Source organism: Brachionichthys hirsutus, chromosome 11 (assembly GCF_040956055.1).
Source record: "Brachionichthys hirsutus isolate HB-005 chromosome 11, CSIRO-AGI_Bhir_v1, whole genome shotgun sequence".
Taxonomy (NCBI): Eukaryota; Metazoa; Chordata; class Actinopteri; order Lophiiformes; family Brachionichthyidae; genus Brachionichthys; species Brachionichthys hirsutus.
This window is the reverse complement of record NC_090907.1, coordinates 4,121,831-4,145,834: the sequence shown is the minus strand read 5'-3', so window position 1 is coordinate 4,145,834 and position 24,004 is coordinate 4,121,831. Positions and strand designations below refer to the sequence as shown.

At 45.3% G+C, this 24,004-nt stretch overlaps 3 protein-coding genes across 3 annotated transcripts in view; 2 read left to right on the top strand and 1 right to left on the bottom strand.

The window, feature by feature from the left end:
- Positions 1-439, top strand: part of LOC137901368 (NADPH oxidase 4) — a 10,269-nt gene extending 9,830 nt beyond the window's left edge. Inside the window, exon 18 of the mRNA XM_068745392.1 lies at positions 1-439. This exon is cut by the window's left edge and continues 53 nt beyond it. Within this exon, the coding sequence (XP_068601493.1) occupies positions 1-68 (68 nt within the window). The 3' untranslated portion in view covers positions 69-439.
- A 490-nt stretch (positions 440-929) lies between these two features.
- Positions 930-3,517, bottom strand: tyr (tyrosinase). Its single transcript, XM_068745125.1, has 5 exons — positions 2,690-3,517; positions 1,998-2,214; positions 1,757-1,904; positions 1,266-1,447; positions 930-1,177 (listed from the first exon to the last, which is right to left on the bottom strand). Exons 1-5 carry the CDS (start codon positions 3,515-3,517, stop codon positions 930-932), a joined length of 1,623 nt encoding a protein of 540 aa, XP_068601226.1.
- A 10,121-nt stretch (positions 3,518-13,638) lies between these two features.
- The window catches only part of grm5b (glutamate receptor, metabotropic 5b), a 35,634-nt gene continuing 25,268 nt past the window's right edge, over positions 13,639-24,004 (top strand). The window contains exons 1-5 of the mRNA XM_068745575.1: positions 13,639-13,791; positions 14,122-14,583; positions 14,797-14,911; positions 19,560-19,634; positions 19,986-20,160. Coding sequence (XP_068601676.1) covers positions 13,639-13,791; positions 14,122-14,583; positions 14,797-14,911; positions 19,560-19,634; positions 19,986-20,160 — 980 coding nt within the window. The remainder of the gene's footprint in view (positions 13,792-14,121; positions 14,584-14,796; positions 14,912-19,559; positions 19,635-19,985; positions 20,161-24,004) is intronic.

Below are 24,004 nucleotides of genomic sequence, written 5' to 3'. Positions count from 1 at the left end.
GCAGGCTATGCAACTCATCCAGATCCTCCAAAACGATCTTTGAATTTAACAAGGAGTCCTTCAGCTGATAAAACATCACAGCTTACTCTATCCATTGAACTCAGACTTCATGAAAAGCAACTTTTTGATTGGATGGGTTTTCTTACAGTTAAGGGCAAATGGCCATCATGTGAAGTAAACGCCTAAATATCCTGGTCTCACTCTGGGTACTTGAAATTTTGCAGCCCATGAATCTGCAAGCAAACGAGTGAATCAGCTCAAAGAGACTTCATCCCTGCCTGTGGTCGTGAAGCGCCAGCAAGACTGCTCCTCTCTATGGATCAGTGTGACCTTCATCTTAGCTTAGCAATGCGTTTTCATTTTGAGAGGCTTTTTATACTACGCCTGTGTCTGAGCGGTGAGACAGAACTAAGAATTGGATTGATCCGTGAGACTCTTGAAAATCTGAAAGACATGCTTTTTACAGAGGAGTGGACATTTCATTCAGCTTCTAATAGTCTTTCATTGTGTTCATGTTTTTGCATCAAATATCTTCTTTCATACCAAAACCACACGTCATGCTTTGAGGCAGTACTTTAAGTTGGTTTTTTTCTATTTATTTATATTGTTGCATTGAGAATCTTCTGCAGGGATTTGTGTTTTTTTGTTATTATTATAATTTTTTTACACGTGTCCACAAAGTGACTGAAAAATGTACATTCTATTAAAGTGTAATCAGATAGCATTTTTAAGCATATGAAATTCAGTTTAAATCTTTAAGTCTTTAAACTTCAATTTCAAACACATTTCTTTAATTTGCCTGTTCATCTTTATTACAGGATATCAGTGAGCAAATACATTTTTGACCCTATTTGATCATCTTTGCTTTCTTCAGGTACCCTTCATATTTTATACATTCGTGGAAAGCTCTATAGACAAGCATTCGCGTGTCACAGAGTAGTCTGATAGGAAGAAGAGCCGTCTTCTGAGCTGCTTTGCAGCAGCGGCTGTTTCTCTCCGTAGTACGACGTTCTCCTCCTCCTCCGGTTGCGCTTCATTTTCCGTACCGCAAGAACAATCAGCGCAGAGATGATGGCTGAAATCAGGGCCCCGAGGATCCCGGCTCCCAGGAGCCACTGCCAGATCAGCTGGGCCTGCTGGAGGTAGGGTGTCAAGACCTCCTGCATAAACCTCTGGCCTGTGGTGGAGATACATGATAAAGTTCAACATAAAGGGAGACATGTAAGAGTCTCATTTACGGGACGTGTTTGCTGTTCTGCACTGACCAGGGTCCAACAGGTAGGCATACTCAAATCCTAGCGCCTTATTGGTTAGAAAATAGTCCCCGTTTCTGTAGAGAGGAAAGAAGGGCACCATGAAGTGAGCATCATTGTGGCCGATCGGGGCGTTGGCGCTAGGATAGCTGCTCCGGAGAGGCTGGTGGGTCCTCAGCCAGCGCTCGAAGATGCTGCAGAATAAAGGGAAGAAATAACAGATGAATATAACAGAGTAAAGGAAAGGGAAGTGGTAGCATAGAAAGAAGGGAAGTTGGAGGTAAAGATGGAAATGATCAATTCATAGCAATTCCAAGAAGGTGGACACAGGAATAAAGAGAAAAAAAAGGGGAGGGAGGGGTGATCAATAAATCCCCAGCATCAGAAATGTAAGAGAAAACAACACGCACAAGGTAAACGTTAGCGTGTACCGAGCAATCACATATCAATATCTAAATGATCCTCCATTCGTCATCAGCACACATTCACACGCATCGTCACACCTGTCGATGAACGCATGGTGCAGCAGGAATATGGGGTCGTTGGCTGATCCCTGCACGGAGGACATGGAGCCATTCATGAAGACGTGCAACGAGTTGTGCATGGTGCTCTGGCCTTGCACCGCGAGACCCGTCTCTGGACTGGCAAATCCTGCAGGAGGGGGGGGATGAATTCAAATGCACGCAAGAAGCTCATTAGTGTACAGTAGTGTGTGTGTGTGTGTGTGTGTGTGTGTGTGTGTACCCTCTATGGCATTTCTAAAGCTCCTATTGGAGAATCGGTCCATGCGTTCAGTCTCATAATCTGGGATGTTCAAGACGGACTCCACATCAGCTGCCGTGGGGAGTCGTGTCACACGGTTTGGATCGTGATTGCCGGGGTTACGCAACAGTGGACCCTCCCCGGTGGCGTTACACAAAGCTTCTCGGCTGTTGTACTCCTCAGGCTGGCTGCAGATCACCTACACACAAACACACATATCCAAAGTACTGTTAGAAGGCCTATCGAGTTCATATATGATTAGGGGTTTGGTGAGATGTCATTATTTGTAGACTTTTATTTCCCTTTTTTGAAGACTGGTCTGTGTTGCTGGTTTTGTCAGGAACACTCACAGTTTCTCCGTATAAGTCAGGATGGGCTGAGGAAATCTTCTAAAGTGGGATTTTCACTCTGATCTCTTGTGTTTACTTGATTGCTTGAGAATAAACTTAAAGAAAACTGTACATTTTCTATATATTTTTATTTTATTTTTATGAACAAAGAGGCAAAACCAGTTTTAAAACTCAAGCTTGACATGAAATGTGTTGTTTGTTGTTTGGAGAAAAGAATTGAAGTCTCTTTTGGGAAAGAAATAATTGGTTATACAAGCAACAGGAACACACAACTCCCATTCAGAGAAACAAATGAGATTCTAGACGTGCTAGAAATGCTCTTACCTTCCACGAGGAAAAAACCGAAGCAGGGCTGACGAGGTTAGGATTAACCAGGCTGCGTCCACCCATGAGAGCGTCGGTGCACACCACACAGGACTGGGCATCCCTCCAGTCCCAGTATGGAATGGTGAAGTTGAAATCTCCTGTCAGCTTCCTGATCTCATTCTCCCAGTGAAGCAGGAAGACGCGGTGCCACGGCAAGAACGCCGCAGATTCATGGGCGAAGTCGATGTCTCTCCACACGTTCCCCGGCCCTCCCAAGAAGGCGTCCCGGGACACGTAGTAGTGCATCCAGACGAACAGATCGTAGGTGTTGATGTCAGAGAACATGGGGTTCTCACCATTTTCCCCCATCTCTGCTCTTGTTGCCGTGGAGATCATGTAGGCAGGGCTGACGGTGTTCTTGGCCAGGTTGAGATACGAGATGAACTTCTGTTGCTCTTCGGCTGACAGCGTCAGGATGTTCCTGCGTACAGATTCCCTGTATTCAGCACAGTTTGAACCCCAGTAGCCGAACCTGCACTCTCCACAGTTGTAGCCTCCATAGTTTGCAGCACAACGACACGTACGGTTGAAGAACGCTAAAGGCCACCGCTCTCTGTCGTCTATTCCGCTGAAGGGGTACTGGGGCCCGTGGGGCTCCCCTGACACCTCCACCTCAGTGCAGAATCCGCGACCTGACAGGGCACCGCAGGCCGAGCCGTCACCGTCCCACACGGGGCAACACTCTTTGCTCCGCAGTCCTTGGGAGTTGGCACACGGCCGAGGGAATTGGCAGAAACACATCCCGGTGAGATGAAGGAGAACTATTGCTGCGTCAAGGCTCCTCATGATGGAAGGCGAGAGGAACTCCAGTCGTATTTACACTCCTGCTGAAACGATGGACACACCAGGAACTTGTCCCGACACTCTGTCACCACAGAGGAGACAATTCACTCCTGAGAATTCACCTCGGGTTTAAAAACTGTGAGATTTTGACTTCTGTGCTACATTTAAAAGATGAAACTACACACTCTGGAGATATTTATAAAAGCACCTGATGGGTAAATTAATTAAAAAAAAAAAGAAACCTGCTACCCCGCCGTGCTTCCATCCACCCGTCGACCAAACCTCCTGCCACCGCTCCCTTACACCCAGCCAACAGTCTCATGCGCTCGCTACTCCTTTTTTTTGGGGGGGGGGGGGCAGTCCTCTGGCAAAGTGTGTGATCTCATTGTGATCTCAAGCATTCAACAAAGCACACACACACACACACACACACGCATGCAATGTCACATGTTTAGGATAATATTCCTATTCAGGCAAAGGTTGAGCAGGCAGAACAGACTAAGGATAAATGACCAAAACACATTTTGTTCCAGGTTTTGCTTCTATTAAAATATATAAATATATTTCTATATATATATATAGAAAATTAGTTGAAGTTCATGTTGAAGGAAGCTGAATGGGAAAATCTGAGTCAGTTTTGTTTCTCGAAGAAATGCCATATCATCATTAAATAACTTTTAAAAACAGGTTTAAGCAAAACGTTCCTCCTCTGTCGCTGCACTTCAACTTTCCTGTAAGTGTTTTATTTATTTTAATTTTTACAAATGAGAAAACCTTTCAACAGTAGACGTGATAATTTTTATTTCCGGCCAAAGAATATTCAAAGTAGCAAATAGTTGCATCAATAAGTAAGCTAATTGTGATATTAGTTTAGAATTATATCATGTCAAGTATGAAAGTAATACCACCAATAATATCAGTTGTGCAAGCTAAGTCAATCACAGATATCCTCAAGGGCATTTGTAAAATATCTTAATATTCATAATGCAGGAAAGTACCGACATTAGTATAGCTTGTTTTATTGTATAGTCTTAAATTATGCAGGGATTCATAAGAGGATATACATGTTGTAACTGAAGTAATGGAGTATATAAAGAAATACAGTATTTTTACATAAATGTAAAGTATCCTTAAATTGTACTTCAAATAAAAATACATAATTTAGCTATATTATATATTATATGAAGTTCTTTAAACGTTGTATTTCTTAAAAAATAAATCTCAGTATTTCAGAGGATCCACATCGTGGAACGTCAGAAACCGGATGTGCAATATGTGATTTAATGCACAGCGCAGGTCTGCGCGGGCATCTGCGCACAACCTCGGCATCACAAGCCGGTCACATGCGATCCGCAGCCGGGCACGGGTTGCGGCTTACCCCGCCGGGGGGGCACGGTGGCGCGCACAGGAATGCCGTCACATGATGGACCTGTCCGCGGGGCAGCGCTGCCCCCCCCCCCCCCCCCCCCCCCCCCCTCCTCTGTGAACTTATTGAGGATTACAGAAGTTCATTTAGACTCCTGAAAAATGAAATGAAAGAAAAGATTTCAAATACAGGAGGTAAAAAATAAATACAAAATAAAAATACCTGCTCTGGTCAATGGCAGCCACCAGGGGGCAGCAAGACATTCCTAGTCAGTTTTGGCTTGTTGACTGTTTTCGATGGAAGAATGAACATTCTGAACCCACGAAGAAGAATTCTTACACTCCTCAAACGTTGTGTACAGTATTTTAGTATATATTTTTGTGTGTGTGTGCGTGTGTATTTCAGCTCCCCAGCGCCCCCTAGAACATTTCAATGGGGAAGCGTCCGGAGTATTTTTCAAGTGGATGACTTTTGGTCCACATGCATCACATCAAGATTAATGAAAAAGCTTTCCTAGATGTAAAAAAAAAGAAAATGAAATAAATGAAATAACCTCCATGTAAAACATCTGTTTCTGCCACAGCGCCACCTGTTGGCTACAGCAAGTTACATAATGTAACACTACTATATTCAACTGTATGGTAATAATTTTGTCATCGACACAAGTGGCAGGTGAATCCTGATTTCTACAGCAGGGAAGACACGTAATTGGTATCATTTTCCTTTGATTGAAAGTCTGAATTTCTTTCCCCGTCCAATCTTGATTAGCCCTTTTTGTTATTTCATTTGATTTCGACGATTCCCTTACTGCTACATCATTCTCCGGCCTGGGAGCTGTCCCTGTCAGAGACGCCGTGACAGCCTGTCAACCTGCGCTGACAGTTAGCATCGATACTGAGGCTGCTTGTAGTTAGTATGCATCCGGACTCTGGAACTGCCTGCTGGATGTTCTGGGGACACAGTCTGTTTTTAAAGTGCATGACATCGTTCTGCTTTCGGGAGCTGAATAAACACTGTAGGGCCTATATATGCTAAAATGTGCATCTTTTGAAGAGGATGCATTTATATATATTTTTTATTTTAAATTGCTTTAAGCATGTACCTTTATCATTTTCTGCATCGTCAAAGATGTGAATTCATGAAGATTGTCTCCTAACAGGTAAAGATTGTGTTTCTATACATTTTACACCTGTTGGGCATATTGAGGCATCCATATCGCACTTGTTATTCATTTGTGAATCATGTAAACATTTATTGATGATGATATTGATGTGTTATGTTGTTCACTTCAAACAAATAGACGCCACACAATCTCTTCTTAAAGAAAATACGATTCTACAAGACATGAGTCGGACTCTGCATCGGATGATCTCGTTTCTCGGTTGGGATCATGCGGCTGCAGTGTTTTTCTCTCTCTCTGTTTGTCCTACTTAACGTGGGAATATCACTGTCAAATGACAACCCTGTAAATCAGCTATGTGTCTATGGCAACCATGGGTATCCATTTTGAAATACCATTGAATAATTGATTTGCAGACTGTGACGCTGACTCTGTTGTGCTCTTGATTTGCGGAGGAGTCTTATATATAAAAATAAAAAGGTGTCACACTGTGGATGTTTATATGCATGTGGCTCCCTTCATGCAGGTGCTTTTCATAGGCCGTCCTTTATTCTTCACTGTGATCTCATTTTCTTCTGACCATGTCGTGATTCGATCCTCTCGACTGTTGCCCGTGCTCGCTGCTTAATAAAAGCCTTATTATCAGATTAGGCACATATGATGTGAAGTGGAGGATTCTCATCGAGCACACTTTTCCATCCGATTTTCCAGCGTTCTCTCCATCTGCTCGACTCTATCGCGTTCCAATACGAATTCATTTACACGTCGAAAGTTGCATCATTCAAGGCTCATCTTCATCCCGGCTCATCAATTACATTGTTTGTGTGTATACCTGCAGGTGAGAGAGTTTGAAGGGCATCAAATGACACAACCCATGAGCTCATCAGTTGAGTTCTGGTTTTCCAGAACGGGCTTCCTTTGGGAATGTTCTGGCAATTCTCTTGTTCTCAAACATCAAGTGCATGAAGTGAAAAGAGGATAGAAAAATTTTCCTTGAGTTGGAGTCACATGGTGGCGACATCTGTGAGCGTGATCCATGATTTATTAAAAACCGTGAGTGCATGATGGATTTTATGTTTAAAGAGATTCCCTGATGGAAAACCTAAAAGTAAAGCCCACCAGAAAGACAACAGATCTATCAAACAGTGATCCATACGGTACGATGCTATTGATTATTCGTAAGACACAAGAGCCAAATTCACACCAAATGTGGCACAATGCATCTATAAATATGGCCCACCCAAGAAATGACTAATTGTTTTTACTCATCAATAACTAATAATCATTTGCAGCCTGTACAATCGTTAAATGGTGCATTTAAGTGGACCTATTTTGCACTCACTGTATTTTTGGTGTGATACCCGACACAATGTCTAAATATGACATCTTTGCAGACAAATAAAGGTTTTATTTAACAGGCGCACGTGGGTAAACTCATCACAGCGCGTGGAATGAGATCCTTCAGAGCTGTGCTACATCAGATAGCGGCTGTTAAACACATCGCAGCGATGATACGAACCGCTTTGTTGTTGGTTTGAATTAATATTTATTTCTTTTGGAGTACCAGAAAGGTGAGGAATGCTTTTCATGCGCGCGCGTCAACTGGTGAGTGAATTCTTATCAGACTGTTTGCTTGAGTCAAAACCTGCTTTGAAAACCAAATTAATAAAAGAGATTTTAGGTCATGGGTTAGTGAGGCTATCAATGCAACCGTGCGCATGCAGAGTCGCGCGCGTGACAGTTTGAGGACAGTTTGAATCTGCATGTGCAGCTGTGCGTGTGTGTGTGTGTGTGTGCGCGCTTATGTCTGTCTATGCTCTTTTAATGGTCGACTAATCCAAATGCGTTTGGCTGGCAAATTAATCCAAGCCTTGTCGTAGCCGAGTTCTAAACCCTCTTCTATCCCGCACCCATCCTCCCCTCTCCCATCCTCCCCTCTCCCATCCGACCCCTACTCTCTATCAGCATCTATCTCCAGATGGTATCTTGGAGGTAGGTGTGATCGAGAGAAAGAGAGGGGTGGGGGGGGGGTGGACGAGCTGCCCGCAAACGCAGCCTCATTGGAGAGCGTGGTGCTGCGAGAGAGAGAGAGAGAGAGAGAGAGAGAGAGAGAGGTGGGGGTTTATTTGTTGCCATAGTGAAAAAGTAGATTACACACAGCGGAGCATGACGCCCTGATGGACGTGAAGGATGCTCTGAGAGCAAACACCTGCCCTGCAAGCAAAGGTATGCGGCTCTTCTCTTCTCCTCTCCTCTCTCGCTTCCTAAATAGACGTAGCGCGGTAAAGATAATGTTTCTCACGCATTTCTCCCTCAACCAGCCACGTTCTCCCAGCCGTGCAGGGGATTTATCTCAGAAGGAATAGAACACGAGGGGCGCTTCCTCGGATAGCCTAATTTACATAAAGGGAGTAAAACCCCGCCACATATTCTTGTTGTGGGTTCGATCAGCGACCTGCCATCCTTGCCATTGTACTATTGATGCCGTAAAGTCGTTTTTGCTTGTCAGACTTCCACATTGAAGTTGAGAAGCGCACGGAGGAAGAGGTTTCCGTCACACAGAGGTCTTCACACGGAAGCGTGTTTATTTGTAGTGTGATGACTAACTGCACATTTGTTTTTTTAAATGTGTTTTGTAACTGTGGATTGAAATCCAAATTGGAGAAACAGGACATTAGAATTAAATTCACAGCCGTCATCGCAAGTAAGACTGACGGCTGGAGATGTTTGTGGAAAGAGGAGAATGTCTCCGCTAGATTTGTATTGATGTTCTATTCCTAATGATTTGGTGTCTGCCGGTCCTTCAGTTGGATGCCAGGCCGTATAGGTCAATGGCCCTCTTCTCCTGCCACCGCAATGAAACTTCAGCCGTTATCGATCGGCTCCACTGCCTCGTTATCCTCGGCCCACGGTATCACCTCTGATGTCATTGGATGAGACTAGAAGAGACAGCCCACATCCGTCCTGGTCAGACCAGGCTGGCTTCTCGTGCACGGTGGGATGTAATTACAGCGTTAATATGATTTAAACGAGGATTTCATACAGGTGCCAAATGCAACGCGAGCCCATTGGACTTCAATGAAGATATCCAGAGAGGAATGGACATGAGGGGAGGATGAGAAATGCATTGAGACAGTGAGACAAAAGCCAGTCAAACTAATCAATAAGCTATTGACCGCCACACTGCTCGGTTCCTGCATGTTCCCGCTCCTGCAGTAACTTGCAGCCTCCTTAACACGTTGACTCTAGTACAACAATCTATGGCAAATATCAACTGATGAATTATCATGGGCATATCAATGAATTAGAAAATGAATGAGGCTCATATTCACTCAGTCGCGCTGCTTGCACAACGGTCAGTGTCTCGTTTTGTTTTGGCCTGAAATATCACAGAGTGCACGCGATCTGATGGGGACACACAGGCTCTGTGTGCGTGTGTGTGTGTTTGTGTGTGTGTTGCATAGCAATGCAGTTGCGCCGACAGCAAGGCTAACTTCAACTGCATAAGCACTGGAAAAACATCCCTGCTGTTAATCTGCAGTTGTCTTTTCTATTGAGAGATGGCTTTTTGTCTTCTCCTCACCGCGTCGGGAAGGGAGACATAAAATGAAAGGACAGGACGATAAGAACATTCAAATGAATAACCCGTGGACGTCTGTAAGAGACACAACACAAATAGCCACAGAGGATAGAGGAGAGGAGATAAAAAAGAAAAGGGGGGGCAATAAAGTCAAGGAGGAGGAGGAAGGAAGGGGACGGAGGAAGACTGAGGAGGCCATCAGAGAAAGGACCCCCAAAATCACCTGTTGAGGATAGAACTGCCTGGAACAGGGCTAGAGGTCGACCCAGGAGAAGATACATGGACGTAGTGAGGGGGGGACATGGGAACGGCTGGTGTTGGAGAGGATGATGCAAAGGACAGGGTGAAGTGGAGAAGGTTGCGTTGCTGTGGCGACCCCTCAAGGGTCAAGCCGAATGTACAGTCGATGAGCACATTGTGCAATGACCACCAGATATCCCCTTAAACCATTAAGTTTCCACCAACATCCTGACCCCTCCCATAAAACACCAAATCATTTGGGCACCTCTAAAATTAAACATTATATGGGGGGGTTAGGGTTAGGGTTAGGGGGGGGGATCCATGACTCTATAGCCTTGAGCTGGAAAATGATAGAAAACGTAAAAGTAACGTAAAGGAGATGTGAAGAGGGGCGGGCAGAGGGCAGAGGGTGGGGCGGGGCGGGGCGGGGCGGGGCGGGGGGAGGGGGGGGTCTGGAGGTGTTTGGAGGGAGGCTCAGGTGTGCGTGACTGGAAATCGGAGGGAGCGCATGCAGAGATCGGAAGCTGCCCCGGTGCGTTTGGCGTCGGACTAACGCACGATCGGTGGTGCTTTCCTCCTCTTCTTCCTCTTCTTCTGGTTATAACCTGCCGCCTAATTGTCAGGCGGGACAGCGTCGTTGACGTTAAGTAAGACTCGCAGGTTCCGACAAGGTAAGGGCTGTGGAACATCGCCGCGTTTCATCCAGGAGTTTTACCCAGACTCGTCGTGCCCGTGGTTCAGTCGCGCTTTGTCAACAACACCGAGGTTATTGTCCTTAGTCGTGAAGGGGAATAAATACAATCCCATCCTGGACTATTATTCTCTGCTCCATGTAACCCAGTTAAAGGGAGCAGCCAGTTGGACTGGATGTCCCCGAGACAGACGCCGATCCGACGGACGGAGCGGGCTCTGCAGCGCGGCGCATGCTGGAGCCATGTTCATTCCAGACGCGGTCTCTGTCATGCTTTGCAGCATTCGCTCGTAATAATAATAATAATAATAATAAATAAATACAATCCTCCGTGCATGCGCGTCTGCGCAAATAACGCACTCTGCCGTTGCTGGAGACGGATGCGGCGCTGCGCCAATCGTGTTTAACGTGCCGTGGAGCGATAGCAGCGCAGCATTACGCGCAGCAGCCTCTTGGGTATTTTACTACATTGAACTGGAGCTTCATGCCCTACACTGTGGGATAAGGTCATTTATTGAGACAAGTTTAACTACACACTGATTGCAAACCAGAATATGTTCCCATCACACCCTGCCTCATTGCCCTGCAGCTGATGGGCCGAATACCTGCAATCATTTTTTGTGGTGCAGATGCAGATCACACAGATACAAAAGCACCAGAGATTTAGAAAAATAGCCCCCCCCCCCAACTGCAGTATGAATGCAATTTTTGACAGAAACAAGGCAGTGATTTATGATGACAGAAACCTTTTTAGAAAAGGTTCAGGTGCCAAAAACAAAACAAAACCATTATACCTCTGTCCACTCTGGAACAAGAGGAACACAGAGAAGCATTGTCCCATGCCCACTCAGCAAGAGCCTTCTCCAAATAACTGGAGCTTGCCGAAATATCTCAGCTTCCCCACTCCACAGAAAAAGCAGCGTGAACCATTTGGGTTCCCAGCAAATCATTTTCGATGGTCAATTATTCTCTCGGTGTTTCTGATGAATGCTCACACTTGTGAGTTTCCCCCCCCTCTGTGAGTAAAAGTTGATGTGAGTTGTATTCACAGCAAGACGCGGATGTACTCCGTTAGGCAACGGTGTTCGCCGGCTGTGTTACTGCATTATGTTGTCTGCTTAGAGCGGATCACAGAGGGGCTAGTGTCAAAACGAAGAACTTTATCTTTCCAAATCATGTGGGTGAATGCACATCTTCTTTTGTGTGCAGGGCATTTTGAGTTCCTGCATGTGATGATTGTCTAATACTTTTATTTCCCCTAATTTAACCAGAAAAAAAGTAGCAACAATCCAATTAGAAAACACAAATGCACATTAGCATACTGTATTTTTTTATTTTAAATTTTTTGACAAAGTGGATATTTTTCTTCCCTTTTTATAAGTGTAGGAAATGCTTTCAATGCACTTAATAGTTTGTCAGCGCTGATGAATCTGCTTGAATTAAAGTACCGGTAAGACAAAGAAAGGTTTTCTTAGCCGAGGAAGAGGATGGGAGCTTTTTCTTTTTACATTTCTTCACTACTGGCGCAGCGGTCGGCCCCGTTTCCGTCCTGACACTGCGATGTTAATTACATTCAGGGAGGCGCTCCGTCCCTTGATGCCATTTCGTTCTCTTCACTCTCTCCCTCATATTGTGTTTCCTCTCTTATCTTCTCCTCCGTCTCAATCTCCCTCCTCCAAGCTCCCCAATTATCTGCCTTTCCCCCCCACCTTCGCTCCTTTCCCTCCTTCCACTGTCATTTCATCTGATGTGCTCCGCTTCCTCTGCATCCCCCTCTCATCCTCTTTATATTTCACAATGCTCCACCCCTCCCTGCCTTCCGTCTCGGTCCCCTTCTCCCACTTAGCTAACCACCAACATCCCCATCCTGACCTTGATCCTGTTTTGCATAAGCGGTTGATGTCCTCCTCCGCTGTCTAAACAGTTCCGGCTCCCATGCTGTTTATGGTCAATTAAATCTCCCCGTTGTTGTAAAGTAAAGTATTTGTGCAGCTCGGAGGTCAAGAAAATGACACAACTTTCCCTTTGATGCGGCGGAATGACGACTTGAAAGTTGACTTGGGCGTGGGGACGGGGACCGATGTCCCCCTTATTTGACTGACTGTTGAACACCATATACTTTTGATACGTCTTGAGGGGAGATGCTTCCTGTATGTCTGTTTGAATAATCCACTTGCTGGTTGACTTGCACACATTTTGCGAAGGGGATTCCTCATTGATATCTAATCCTTGTTTGCACGACATTAAAAAGATGCATTCAATAATTCAAGTTACATGCAATAGTCTACCTTTGTTCATTCATGCTGCCTCTGACTGCCGGTTTTCTCGCCCGAGGATGCACGGTAGTCTTTGAGAACGATTTGGACTGTAATGAGAACCGGGGGGGTGGTGGGGGGGGCTATTTGGAGGGAACACCCAGCGCTAGTGGTAAACTAATACAATTAAAGCAGCAGGAGAAGAGGTTCCAACTTTCCATTTGGTTAAAGTGGATGAGCCGACACCTGAGGAAAAACAAATGGCCCTCTGAAGGACTTGTTTTTGTTACTGCTCACGACTTTAGCTTCCAGACCCAGAACAAAAATAAGGAGAAGAGTGAGATGTTTTTGTGACCCTGTCGGTGTCGCAGTTTTATGAGCGAGTGCTGCATAAAGCGTATCGGACCACCAAAGGTTCCCCTCGGGCCGCTGCGGTGTTGGATATGACGTCGAGCTTCGTGCAAAGCATTAGATAGTTACTCACCGATCTGCCTGACACACTTGGACATCATGTCGGTTTCATCTGTTTCACCTGCATCTCTGTTCTGATTAAACATCCAGCATGAAGAGAATCGTATCTGGTGTGGAGCGAACACACACGGCACACAGCAATGGTTCCAATGCATTTTCTTCTGAATTTCCAGGTTTGCGCCGCTGCACCTGCCTCCGAGATTGCAGTGATGGTCCCACCTTGAAATCCTAAGGAAAGACGTACCAGTCAGAAGAAAGGACTTTCATTGAAAGCGTCCGTTTTTAAAAAGTCCTCGGTGCCATGGCTGGGAAACGGGTTTCTTCAAAAGTAGAATCCTGTGACGGCTCTAAGCAACAGATGTGAAAACGTTTCTCCTTTGCAACTCCAACGGATCAAAACGATGCTCGCTTTGCTCCTGATTCTGTCTGCCTGGGCGGGACCGGTTCGAGCCAACTCAGCCCAGGCCAACGAACGGCGAGTTGTTGCACACATACCTGGTGACATCATCATCGGGGCGCTGTTCTCAGTCCATCACCAGCCTCCTGCTGACAAGGTTCCTTTATGTTTTGGCGTGTGTGTTGTGCGGTTCATGTGCCACCTTTAGGCAGGAAGTCAGTATTTGATCCTTCAACCTCCGTTAGCTGCCCCCGTAGCCTCATTCAGGATTTCTCCCACCTCATTATGGATAACTACGAAAAGAAAAAAGGACTATTTGAACACTGCAGCCAATATTAGTCGAACCTTGATGCACCTTTGTGTTACAAATGTTAAAAAAAAACCTGACATGCCGCTCATCAGCTTTCATCAGTGATCAGAGAGTATTGTTCTCAAAGCTTTTACTGAATTACATTTTATTCCTACGCCTTCTTTGTGGCGTGCTTAGGTGCACGAACGCAAGTGCGGCGCGGTGCGAGAGCAGTACGGCATTCAGAGGGTGGAGGCCATGATGCACACACTGGACCGCATCAACAACGACCTGAACATCCTCCCCAACATCTCCCTGGGATGCGAGATCCGGGACTCCTGTTGGCATTCGGCCGTGGCTCTGGAGCAGAGCATCGAGTTCATACGGGATTCTCTGGTGTCGTCGGACGAGGCCGAGGAATGGGGTGGCGGAGGTACCTGGGGAGGAGGAGGAGGAGGAGGAGGAGGAGGAGGGGCAGGTGGCACACCTGTGATGAAGTGTGCGGACCCCGCTGCCACTGCGATGCGGGGGAAGAAACCCATTGTTGGTTTAATTGGGCCGGGATCAAGCTCGGTGGCCATCCAGGTCCAGAACCTCCTGCAGCTGTTCAACATACCACAGATTGCCTACTCTGCCACCAGCATGGACCTCAGCGATAAGGTGCGTCCCAGTCGGGCAAAAACTCGTTTTCAGTTAGTAGAAATTGCACAGATGCCGCCTCATGAATATTAGAGGGTATCAATTAGAGAGAGAATATATTACTCCCACTTTTAAGCAACTTCAAATGAATGATTTAGGCTGCTTCTCACTCAAATGGATGTCGTGGATGTTTGGGGTTGGCTCTGCTTGTCGCTGATTTATTTGTCGTTTCAGAGTCTTTATAAGTACTTCATGAGGGTGGTGCCTTCAGATGCTCAGCAAGCCAGAGCTATGGTGGACATTGTGAAGAGATACAACTGGAGCTACGTGTCTGCTATTCACACCGAAGGTACGACCACCCACAGGCTCCGTCCCTTCCACTAATCCCAGACGTGGACACCAAGACGTCTTTTCCTCTCCTCGCAATGCCTCTGACTCAATCTCTCATGTCTTCGGCTCCTCATTACATTTATTTACGTCAATCAATGTAAAATTGCTCTTAAGGGACCGGGTCTGTTTGAATTTGTGACGTTTCGCAGAAGTGAAAGAGAAGAGATGAGGTGTGTGCGAGGCTGAAAGAGGAAGGGTCGGGGGAAGAGGGATGCAACTGATGAGATTGGACATAGCAGCAGTGCAGCAGTCAGTTTGCTCTTTTCAAGAGGTCAAATTTCATTGTTACTAAGGTAAATGTGATGAACAGGTGGATTCCATGCTGCCAAACACAAGGAAAGACAGACAGGCAGCATAGCCAAGAGAAGATGGAGCGCAGTGAAACACACGGAGGCCTGGAGGAGGATCAGCCATAGAAGATTCAAGACGATGTGTATTTTACATAGGCGTGGAAATGTACTTTACAAACTCAGTCACACTGATGACGGAAGTGAGTTGTGTCAGTTGGTTTTCCGCTGGGGGGGTTGTGTGGCGGATACAGGAGCCGGAGAGCAGCGCAGTAACGGTGCTTGTGTCCACTGAGAGAAAGCTTGTTGAACCTGAAAGTGTGTGATAAAGATCAATACAGACAAACACACACACTCTCACACCGGCACGTTGAGCGCTCTACCCACGGCCTCACACACAGCAGCGTCTGTGTAGCGTGTGCGAGTGCATGCTCATACATAAAGTGAATGTGCATGAACATATTTGTGTGTGCGCTGCAGCAGCTGATGCCAAACGTCATGTATGAGGCACATTGATCAAATATATGCATTATCGTGCAAAATGTCTTCTGGATCTGATTTTTTTTTACATTTTAACATTGAAAGCCCCATTTATGGATTTAACAATCAGTCATGGTTGGTGTATGAAGATATCTAGAACAATAACCTTTTGATGATGATCTGGATCACCATGTGGATCCAGGAAGTTTAAAATATATGACCGGGGTGTTTTTTTTTGTGTGTGTCTTGGCGGAGTTTTTTGTTCTCCAACTGGTTTTCTAGTTATTAATCACCATGTTGATGTGTGCCGTGACAAATCATAGTGCTGCATGCTTGTGTTTGAGAGCATCTTTGTGGTCATGTGGCTAAAAGTGAGTGTGTCTAATGCCTCAGAAAGGCACGTTTGACCTTGGAAATAGTCTTCAAGGTTGAAACGCAAAGTCCCAGAAAGGGATGGTGGCAAAGAGGAGAAGGAAAGAACTGCAAAGAGATGGGGGGGGGGGGATACAGAAAGATAGAGAGCGATGGAGCAGCGGCGAAGGAATTAATTAAGAATTAAGAAAGTTGCGAGGCTAGCGGTTGAGAGAGGGAGAAAGAGGGAGAGGGAGAGGCAGGACAGGGAGGAAAATGACAGAGAGGAGGAAATTAAGGATTTGCTGAGGGAAGGAGAAAATTAGGAGAGGAGGTACAAGGGATGCAGAGAGAATGGGGAAAGCAACGGTAATCGTACCGAGACAACAGCATAAGAGAGTAAAAGAGAGAGCGTCTGTGTGCATGGAGGGCTCAGGATAGAATAGAGCGCACACAGGAGCTGCAGATTCAGAGATAGGTGGTGGGAGACTCATTAATTCTCTGCAGTAACATTTTGCAACTGGAGGCAAGAGATGATAGCAACTGATATGCAAGAAACTGAATAATGCATGTAATATCATCACAGTAATTAAACTGGAGTAATGAAGTAATGTCATTGGGAGGGTAACGCTGTAAAAATGAGTTTCTCACATGGGAGATCTGGTTGGAACACATCACACTCACATTTCTACTTAAAGACAATGTCTTGAGACTGTTGGAGGATGGAAGCCGTGCCGGCCAAACTGCCAAATGAGTCATTCTCATCAGCTCTTTTTCTCATCATTATTTTGCTTCCGAGCTGAAGGCTCGAAATCTGTGACGGAAATCCGATAAATAGATTGAGAAGAGTTGCAGGAGCAGAAACACAACAGATGGGACGACATCCTTCTCCGGCAACTTGGGGAGAACAACGAATAATAATTTTTTTCAAATACGGCTGCCGATTTAGGCCCAGTGCGCATTTCACTTTAAGTTTTTCTTTCTTTCATTCTTCATCCACCTCCTTCCTTCACTCTTCCTCAAATCATTCTGTCTCGTTCAAAGCAACTGAAGGGGTTTTATGGATGTGCTATTTGACACGTGTCACACCAGGACGCTCTGGCAGAAGTTGATCAATCGCTCAATGAATCAAGACACCAGCCCCAATCTTTTTCTTATTGGCTATCTTGACCGATGATTCTCCGACCCATCTCCATCCCATCTTTTGCCTTCATCTTTTTCCTGCCCCCCCCCATCCCCCCCCTCTCTCTCTCTCTCTCTCTCTCTCTCTCTCTCTCTCGAGCACAGCATTCCTTGCGGCTCTGGCGTCCCTGACTTTGGTGAGAATGAGGATGAGTTGGGGAGGCTCGCGTAGAGAAAGGTGAAGAAGGGAATAAAATATCTGCTCATGTTTTTACTGTCACCTCTGGTGGTGTTCGCCTAAGGTTGAAGATTCAAAGTGGGTCGGGGGCCATTTTCTTTTTTTTTTAGACTGATCTCCAATAATCAACAACCCTGCTGTGTTTTAAAGCCACAAATTGGCTCAAGATCCGATGCATTAGGAGCAACAAATACAAAATGACAATTTTAAACTGATGATACAGTGAGGATATTTATTTCTTGCCAGACCATTAAGAAGAGCGGGCTAAACCTATAGTCCCATCTGCGAGCAGTAACATAGATTTGCATCAGCGTGAGTGAGTAATCGCATTGACTGATTTCATTGAGCGTGATGTTGAGGCGTCCTGCCCACAGCAGGCCACCGTTTCTTTGTGCATGGAGCTCCCAAGCTGCACTTTAAGTGCGCTTTTCAGATGCACGGCAAATGCATGCTATTATGAATTTGTGTTAGTGTTCTGCTTCATCCTGTAATATTGCGTAACGCAGTCTGGCCCAGGGTGTTAAAGTGTTTGAAAGCGGGCTTGCACTTTGTCGTAGCACTCAAGACGTGGCGGCGGCGGCGGCGGTGTGGGTGAGAACCGGAGGGATGGCGAGGAGTAGGAAGAGAGAACAGGTGGTCGCTAAATTATGTCTATTTTTATCTCGGCTGAAGGAGATGAGAGTTGAAAAGGGGGGGAAAGACGAGGAAAAGGACGGAACACACAACTGCATGCAACACGCCGGATAAGAAAGACAAGAGGATTAAGGTGTTGAGTTGGATGGAGTGAGGGGGGGGGGGCTGTGTGTGCCTTCAGTTTTACCGCCTGGTTGGCTGGAAGAGAGAGCGCCGGTGTCCACAGAGGGCCCCCGAGGAGACCAGCATCGCCTTGTGATTGCGTGTTAAAGCTGCTCTATTGCAAGATATCAAATGGATGACATGATGGGGTGAATATTCTAAAGGGGATGCAGAGATCAAAGGAAGGGAAGGCAGAGCGGACGCGAGCGTCTCACAGTGAGAAGTCTGCTTCTGCTGCTTTTGTGTTCCAACCAAAAAAAAAAAGTGATTAAAAAAACGAAAATGTTCAAGAGAAACAGGAGAAGCAGAAGTGACGAACAAGAGGTAATAGTGAGAAAAGCACAAATGTGCGAAGAGAAAAGAGAGGAAAGCTGTACACGTGTGACTTCTGAAAACCATCGCTGATGATGAGTCTGCACAAGAAGCGCGAGGATGACGAGCAGCTGTGAGCAGGTGACTCGATGTGGGGTAAAGCCTGTGCGGGTGGATTTGGGATGAAGACGAAATAGTCAGAAAACAAAACAAGACAGAGGAGATAGCACAGGTGGATGCTGCTTTATGTCTATGTGTGTTTTGGTGTGTGTGTGTGTGTGTGGGGGGGGGGGGGGGGGGGGGGGTTGTGTTTCCGAGTGTATTGGCGTGAGAGTGTGTGTCCGTAATGTAAAGTGGCAGGAAGGGCGTGCAGACAGAAACGGAGTGATAAAGAGACGCATGACGAGTGAGAGCGAGGGAGACGTCTCGCACATAAATCCCTGCTGAGACCGGAGTGAAGTAGGTTACAAGCTTTATCGATTCTGATGTCGGCAGCAGTATGAATGTGCGTGTGTGTGTGTGTGTGTGTGTGTGTGTGTGTGTGCTGGTCTGCACCATCTGTCTCACACTCCTCTCACTGAGACACTAATTACAGGACTTTACACTTCACTCCACCACACTCATCACTGGCCTACACACACACACACACACACACAGAGGTGCAGCGGTCGGGGATTGTGGGACCTCTTCCCCTTCTAGTGTACGTTTCCTCCCCCCTCTCCTTCCCCGTTTCTCTCCCCTCCTGCCGTGGCTTCTATCGTCGATAACTCGGCGTGGAGACAAACGCTGCTAGTGTTGGTGAGAGAGACTGATTTGTGATCTTATCAAGAAAGGAAAGAGGAAACGATGAGAAATTAAAGAAGTGAATTCGATCATATTCTTAATCTGTGTGTACCAACCCCTCATTAGCAAAAGTTCCAGGTCACCCACTTTCCCTGCCTAAGAAATGGGTGCTACAGTAGGCAAGTCTCTCTCTCTCTCTCTCTCTCTCTCTTCATTCTTGCCCTTTCTGTGGTTTCCAGGTAATTATGGTGAAAGTGGGATGGAGGCGTTCAAGGACATGGCGGCTAAGGAGGGCATCTGTATTGCCCATTCAGGTAATATACTCAGATCAACCGCAGTAACCTCATCAGTAAATCACCAAACGGAGGAGAAATGACATATAATTTAAGATATATTTATTTAAGTTTCTTTATTGTTTTGTTTTTTACATAAAAAAAAAATTAGGCTTCTCATTGACCCAAATAAAGACACTATGGTGTCAGTTTAAATGAATTTATTAGACACAAGACATTTATTTTACAGTTAAGGTCAGTCTATTGCTGGGTTACCGTGTACATTTCCCACTGTGGGTGTCAAAGTGGATTCCTGTACAGAAACTGACACACACACAAAGCAGCAACTCGGTCAGACACCACCTTTATATTTATCCGTCATGTTTTCCTCAGGCAAAATCTGGAGCAACGCCGGAGAGCAGAGCTTTGACCGACTGCTGAAGAGGCTGAGGGCCCACCTGCCCAAGGCCAGGGTGGTGGCGTGTTTCTGCGAGGGCATGACCGTCCGCAACATCCTCATGGCCATGAGACGCCAGGGCCTGGTGGGGGAGTTCCTGCTCATCGGCAGGTCAGTGGAGGCACCAGATCTGTTCTGGCGGCGTGTTACAGAGGGCTTGCAGGATTTCCCTCGGAAAATAGCATTTCAATTTAGCACACATCCCTCAAATGTTTATTTGTCTGTTTGTCTGCAACATAAGTCAAAAAGGTTCCAGATGGATCTTCAGGAAATGTCCAGGAAATGTTGGGAATGTTACCAGGAACATATGATTACATTTTTTAGTGATGATCCAGAAGAGATCCAGGATTCTGGATCACTTTGACATTTTCGTTAACATTGCAGTCAATGGAGGTTTCAAATCTGTTCCTCAATATCTCGGTTGATTGTTGACCGATGTTTATGGAATTTGACACAGTCGTGTAGGGTGTCGGCATCTATGTTACCCTCAAATTTAATCTGGATTGGATCCAGATTGAAGATATGATCAATATTTTTCAAATCAAACTAAGGAATTCCCAATCGAAGTAGTATAAATGATGTTTCTTTTCTGATAACACTTCATGGTCCAAAAATGTGGATAAAATAAATGTTGGACAGTAATTTCTGTCCGCGCTCTCTGAGTGCTTTTCTCGTTTCATAGAAGCTTTTTGGAGAGACAAATCGTTAATTCAGTGAAGGTTGTAGGACACCCTGGTGTTGTTTGGCATTACAGCTGAGCAACAAACCAAAGTTTATCCTGTGGAAAGCCGGATAATTGATTATGCTATAAATGTTTGCTGCGCCTCTGTAAGACCGTGTAAACATTTTTGTTCAAGATTTAAGATGTATTCAGCACATGAAAAGATTTTACAACAAAAATCCAAGCTACAATTGCTGCTACTGCACGCCCCCCCAAAAAGAATAAAGAACAGATAGTCTTATTACAAAAGGACACTTTCAAAGGCTGGTGTGTGACGTTCAGGAGCCTCACAGCCGGAGGAATGAAGCTGCTTCCTACTCTCCCCCTTTGTTCTCACTTGCATTAATTCCTCCTACAATTGATTTGCAAAAAGAATAACTGTCCAAATGGACTGTTTTCATCAGCATCTGTGCATGTGTGTTGGGTTTTTGTTACCATGCCAACTGTGCAATAAACACAAGATGAATAATTTTCGGAGAGCAAAAAAAAAAAGACTGCGAGGAGATTTAAGATCACGATCATATGATTAGCATCAAAATGGCACGAATATAATTCTATTCACTTCTATTCTACTCTCCCTCCAGTGATCTGCACTGTGTAACTGATTTGTTGTCCTCGCCTCCATGATGCTCGTTTTCAATAAAGCTCATCCTGTCGTCATCGCCATCATCATCATCATCATCATCATCATCGCCGTCGTCACCCTGCTGAGAGTGAGGTAATGTCTTAAACTGGCATATCTATGCTAATATTTGCTCTGCTGTTTGAGATGAAAGTGGAAGGAGAGGAAGGATCCACCAGAAAATGCTGCGGTTGGCATCCCGTTGTGGGTTAAGTTGTTTTTAGGTTGTGACTGTTTGCGGCGGGTTTGACAGATGGTGTCAGTTCCGATGCTGTTACACAGAATCGCATCTTTTCTGAGCGCCGCCCGAAGCTCAGAAACTGAGGGGGGAAGCCGACAACAGCGCTCTCTCCACCGCTAACAATTACTGTGACTGTTCCTTTTGAACACAACACTTGACCGCTCACTGGGCCAGAATCTAGAAGTGGGAGAAAGTGTCAATCTGGGATAGACGGATGTCTCCTTTGCACCGACGGGATCGCCTCGTCTACCCTGACTTCTTAGGAATCTGTCTACTGTCTGTCCTGTCTTTCTTTTAATTTTACTTATTCAAAGCAACTGCAAGGGATCAAAGCTACATGTATCGCTGTCTTCATTGAATCTCATCGCTGTCAGGTCAAAAGTGAACGGGCGGCATGCATAATGACCGTCTACCTCCTCACCGGGTCCGCTGAGGCATTCAGGTGCAATTGGACATTTTGAATCAGGAAGACAACTGAAAAAAAATGAATAACTAAGAAAGACAAATAAGATTAAATCGATAAAAGGACTGTTTATGGTGCACCAGATTGGTTCAGAATTTGACGGTCAGACTTCGATGGTTTGGACGTGTCCAGAGGAGAGATGGGGACTATATTGGCAGGCAGAATTAGTCCAGCTGTCCGGTGAACCCTGAGTTTATTCATGAATTGATCCCTCCTTCAAACCTTTGATCAGTTTAACACAATTATTAATATCACTACAGATTTTTTTTGGGCAGTGAGGACCCATCGATAAGAAATAATAATAATAAAAATAATAATAATAATAATGCAGTGATTTTATATAGCGCTTTTCTAGATACTCAAAGACGCTTTAAAAAGCCAATGGTTTTTATTTTCCCTTCACATCTTTGGTGGGTTTGAAAAAGCAGCAGCAGCCAGCGCTCGGATCCGGGATGTTTCTGCTTTGAGGTTTTTTTTGATTGTCTTCTAGAAATAATCCTAAAAACCCACATCAGGTCCTGCGGCCAGCAAACACATCACAAGAAATCTGTGTCACTCTCACTCTCACTCACACACACACACACACACACACATACACACATATTGATTGCTTCTGTCCTATAATTCCTCACGGTGCCACCGGCCTGCAGACCCATTAATGAATAGCTGGGCTGGGATAACTATGTGGAGCCACATGGGACACAAACACATCGACACACACCTCACACAGACACATTCACACGCTCTCATGTCATTAGTTTGTCCATAAATCCAAACAATAACTTTGTTTGTCTTTAAGTCAAACAGCGTCCCCTTCCTCACATCTTTAAGGTCTTATCAGTGAAATAAAGAATTAGGCATCCGTACACGACAACAACCCAGTGGAATACGTGTCATGTGTGTTTGTACACACGCCTCATTGGCTCCATTGATCTGATATTTGATTTCTATCAGTGTCACAGTGATCGATTCTTCTTCGACACACTGATTATGATGCACTGATTCACAGTCGCTCCACGCCATAAATTTGCAGGACAATAGCAAAGCCATTGAAAATAGATAGAGTTGATCATGTGATAGATTTCACGGCAGCAAGATCTCTGGGTTTTATCGTCAGCCGTTTACGTTCACCCAACATGACCAAAAGCCCATCATCTCTAGTTCTAAATTATGATTTCTTACCTCTGGCTGATCTTCATCAGCAGTGTTTTCAAGTGTCAAATTAAGACTCTTCCAAAAAGGGCGAGTCTGCAACACAGGTCTCTATTTTATAGAGGTAAACCATGATCCATGGGAACTTGTGAGATGAGAGAGCTGGAAGAAGCCAAGATATATTAATGACCAGTGACACCGAGGAACCACGCTGGATAAGATCTTATTTTGTAGATGTTTTATTACACAAAACGAATGCCAGCCATGATCAAAATAGTTTTGCATTCTGTCATTGTAATCAAGCGATCAAGACCCCGTCTGAAATAAAAGAGAATAGTTTGAATTAAAAGTAAAAAAAGAAAAAGAGAAAGACAAGAAAGACAGGCAGATTCCGGAGATCCTCCAGCTTGTGCCTGTACCCCTCTGCCTCCTGTTGCCATGGAAATAGTTCTAACCATATTTGGATGAATCCAGAATAGCAGCCGGGGTGGTATGTGGCGCATGCGTCTGTGTTTATGTGAATGGCTGTGTGCATGCGTGGGTGCTTCTTTATACATGTGTGTGTGTGTGTGTGCGTGCTCTTTGCTGGTTTGCACATTAACGGTGCCATTAACTAAATTAGGCATCATTAGAAGATGCTCATTGATGACGCTGATGGCCTGAACAGTTGATATCCTCTCCCGTGTCCCGTGACGCTCTTCCTCCAGCAGATCTTCTTTATCAGTCTGTTTCTATAGACTCTGTTGCTTCCTCTTA

Excerpts from the sequence above, each read along its gene's own strand:
- tyr (XM_068745125.1), bottom strand. The coding sequence starts at position 3,517 with ATGAGGAGCCTTGACGCAGCAATAGTTCTCCTTCATCTCACCGGGATG. Across the intron at positions 1,905-1,997 it reads CTTTAGAAATGCCATAGAGG|GATTTGCCAGTCCAGAGACG; the intron begins GTACACACACAC and ends CCCCTCCTGCAG. Across the intron at positions 1,178-1,265 it reads TGCCTACCTGTTGGACCCTG|GCCAGAGGTTTATGCAGGAG; the intron begins GTCAGTGCAGAA and ends TCTCCACCACAG.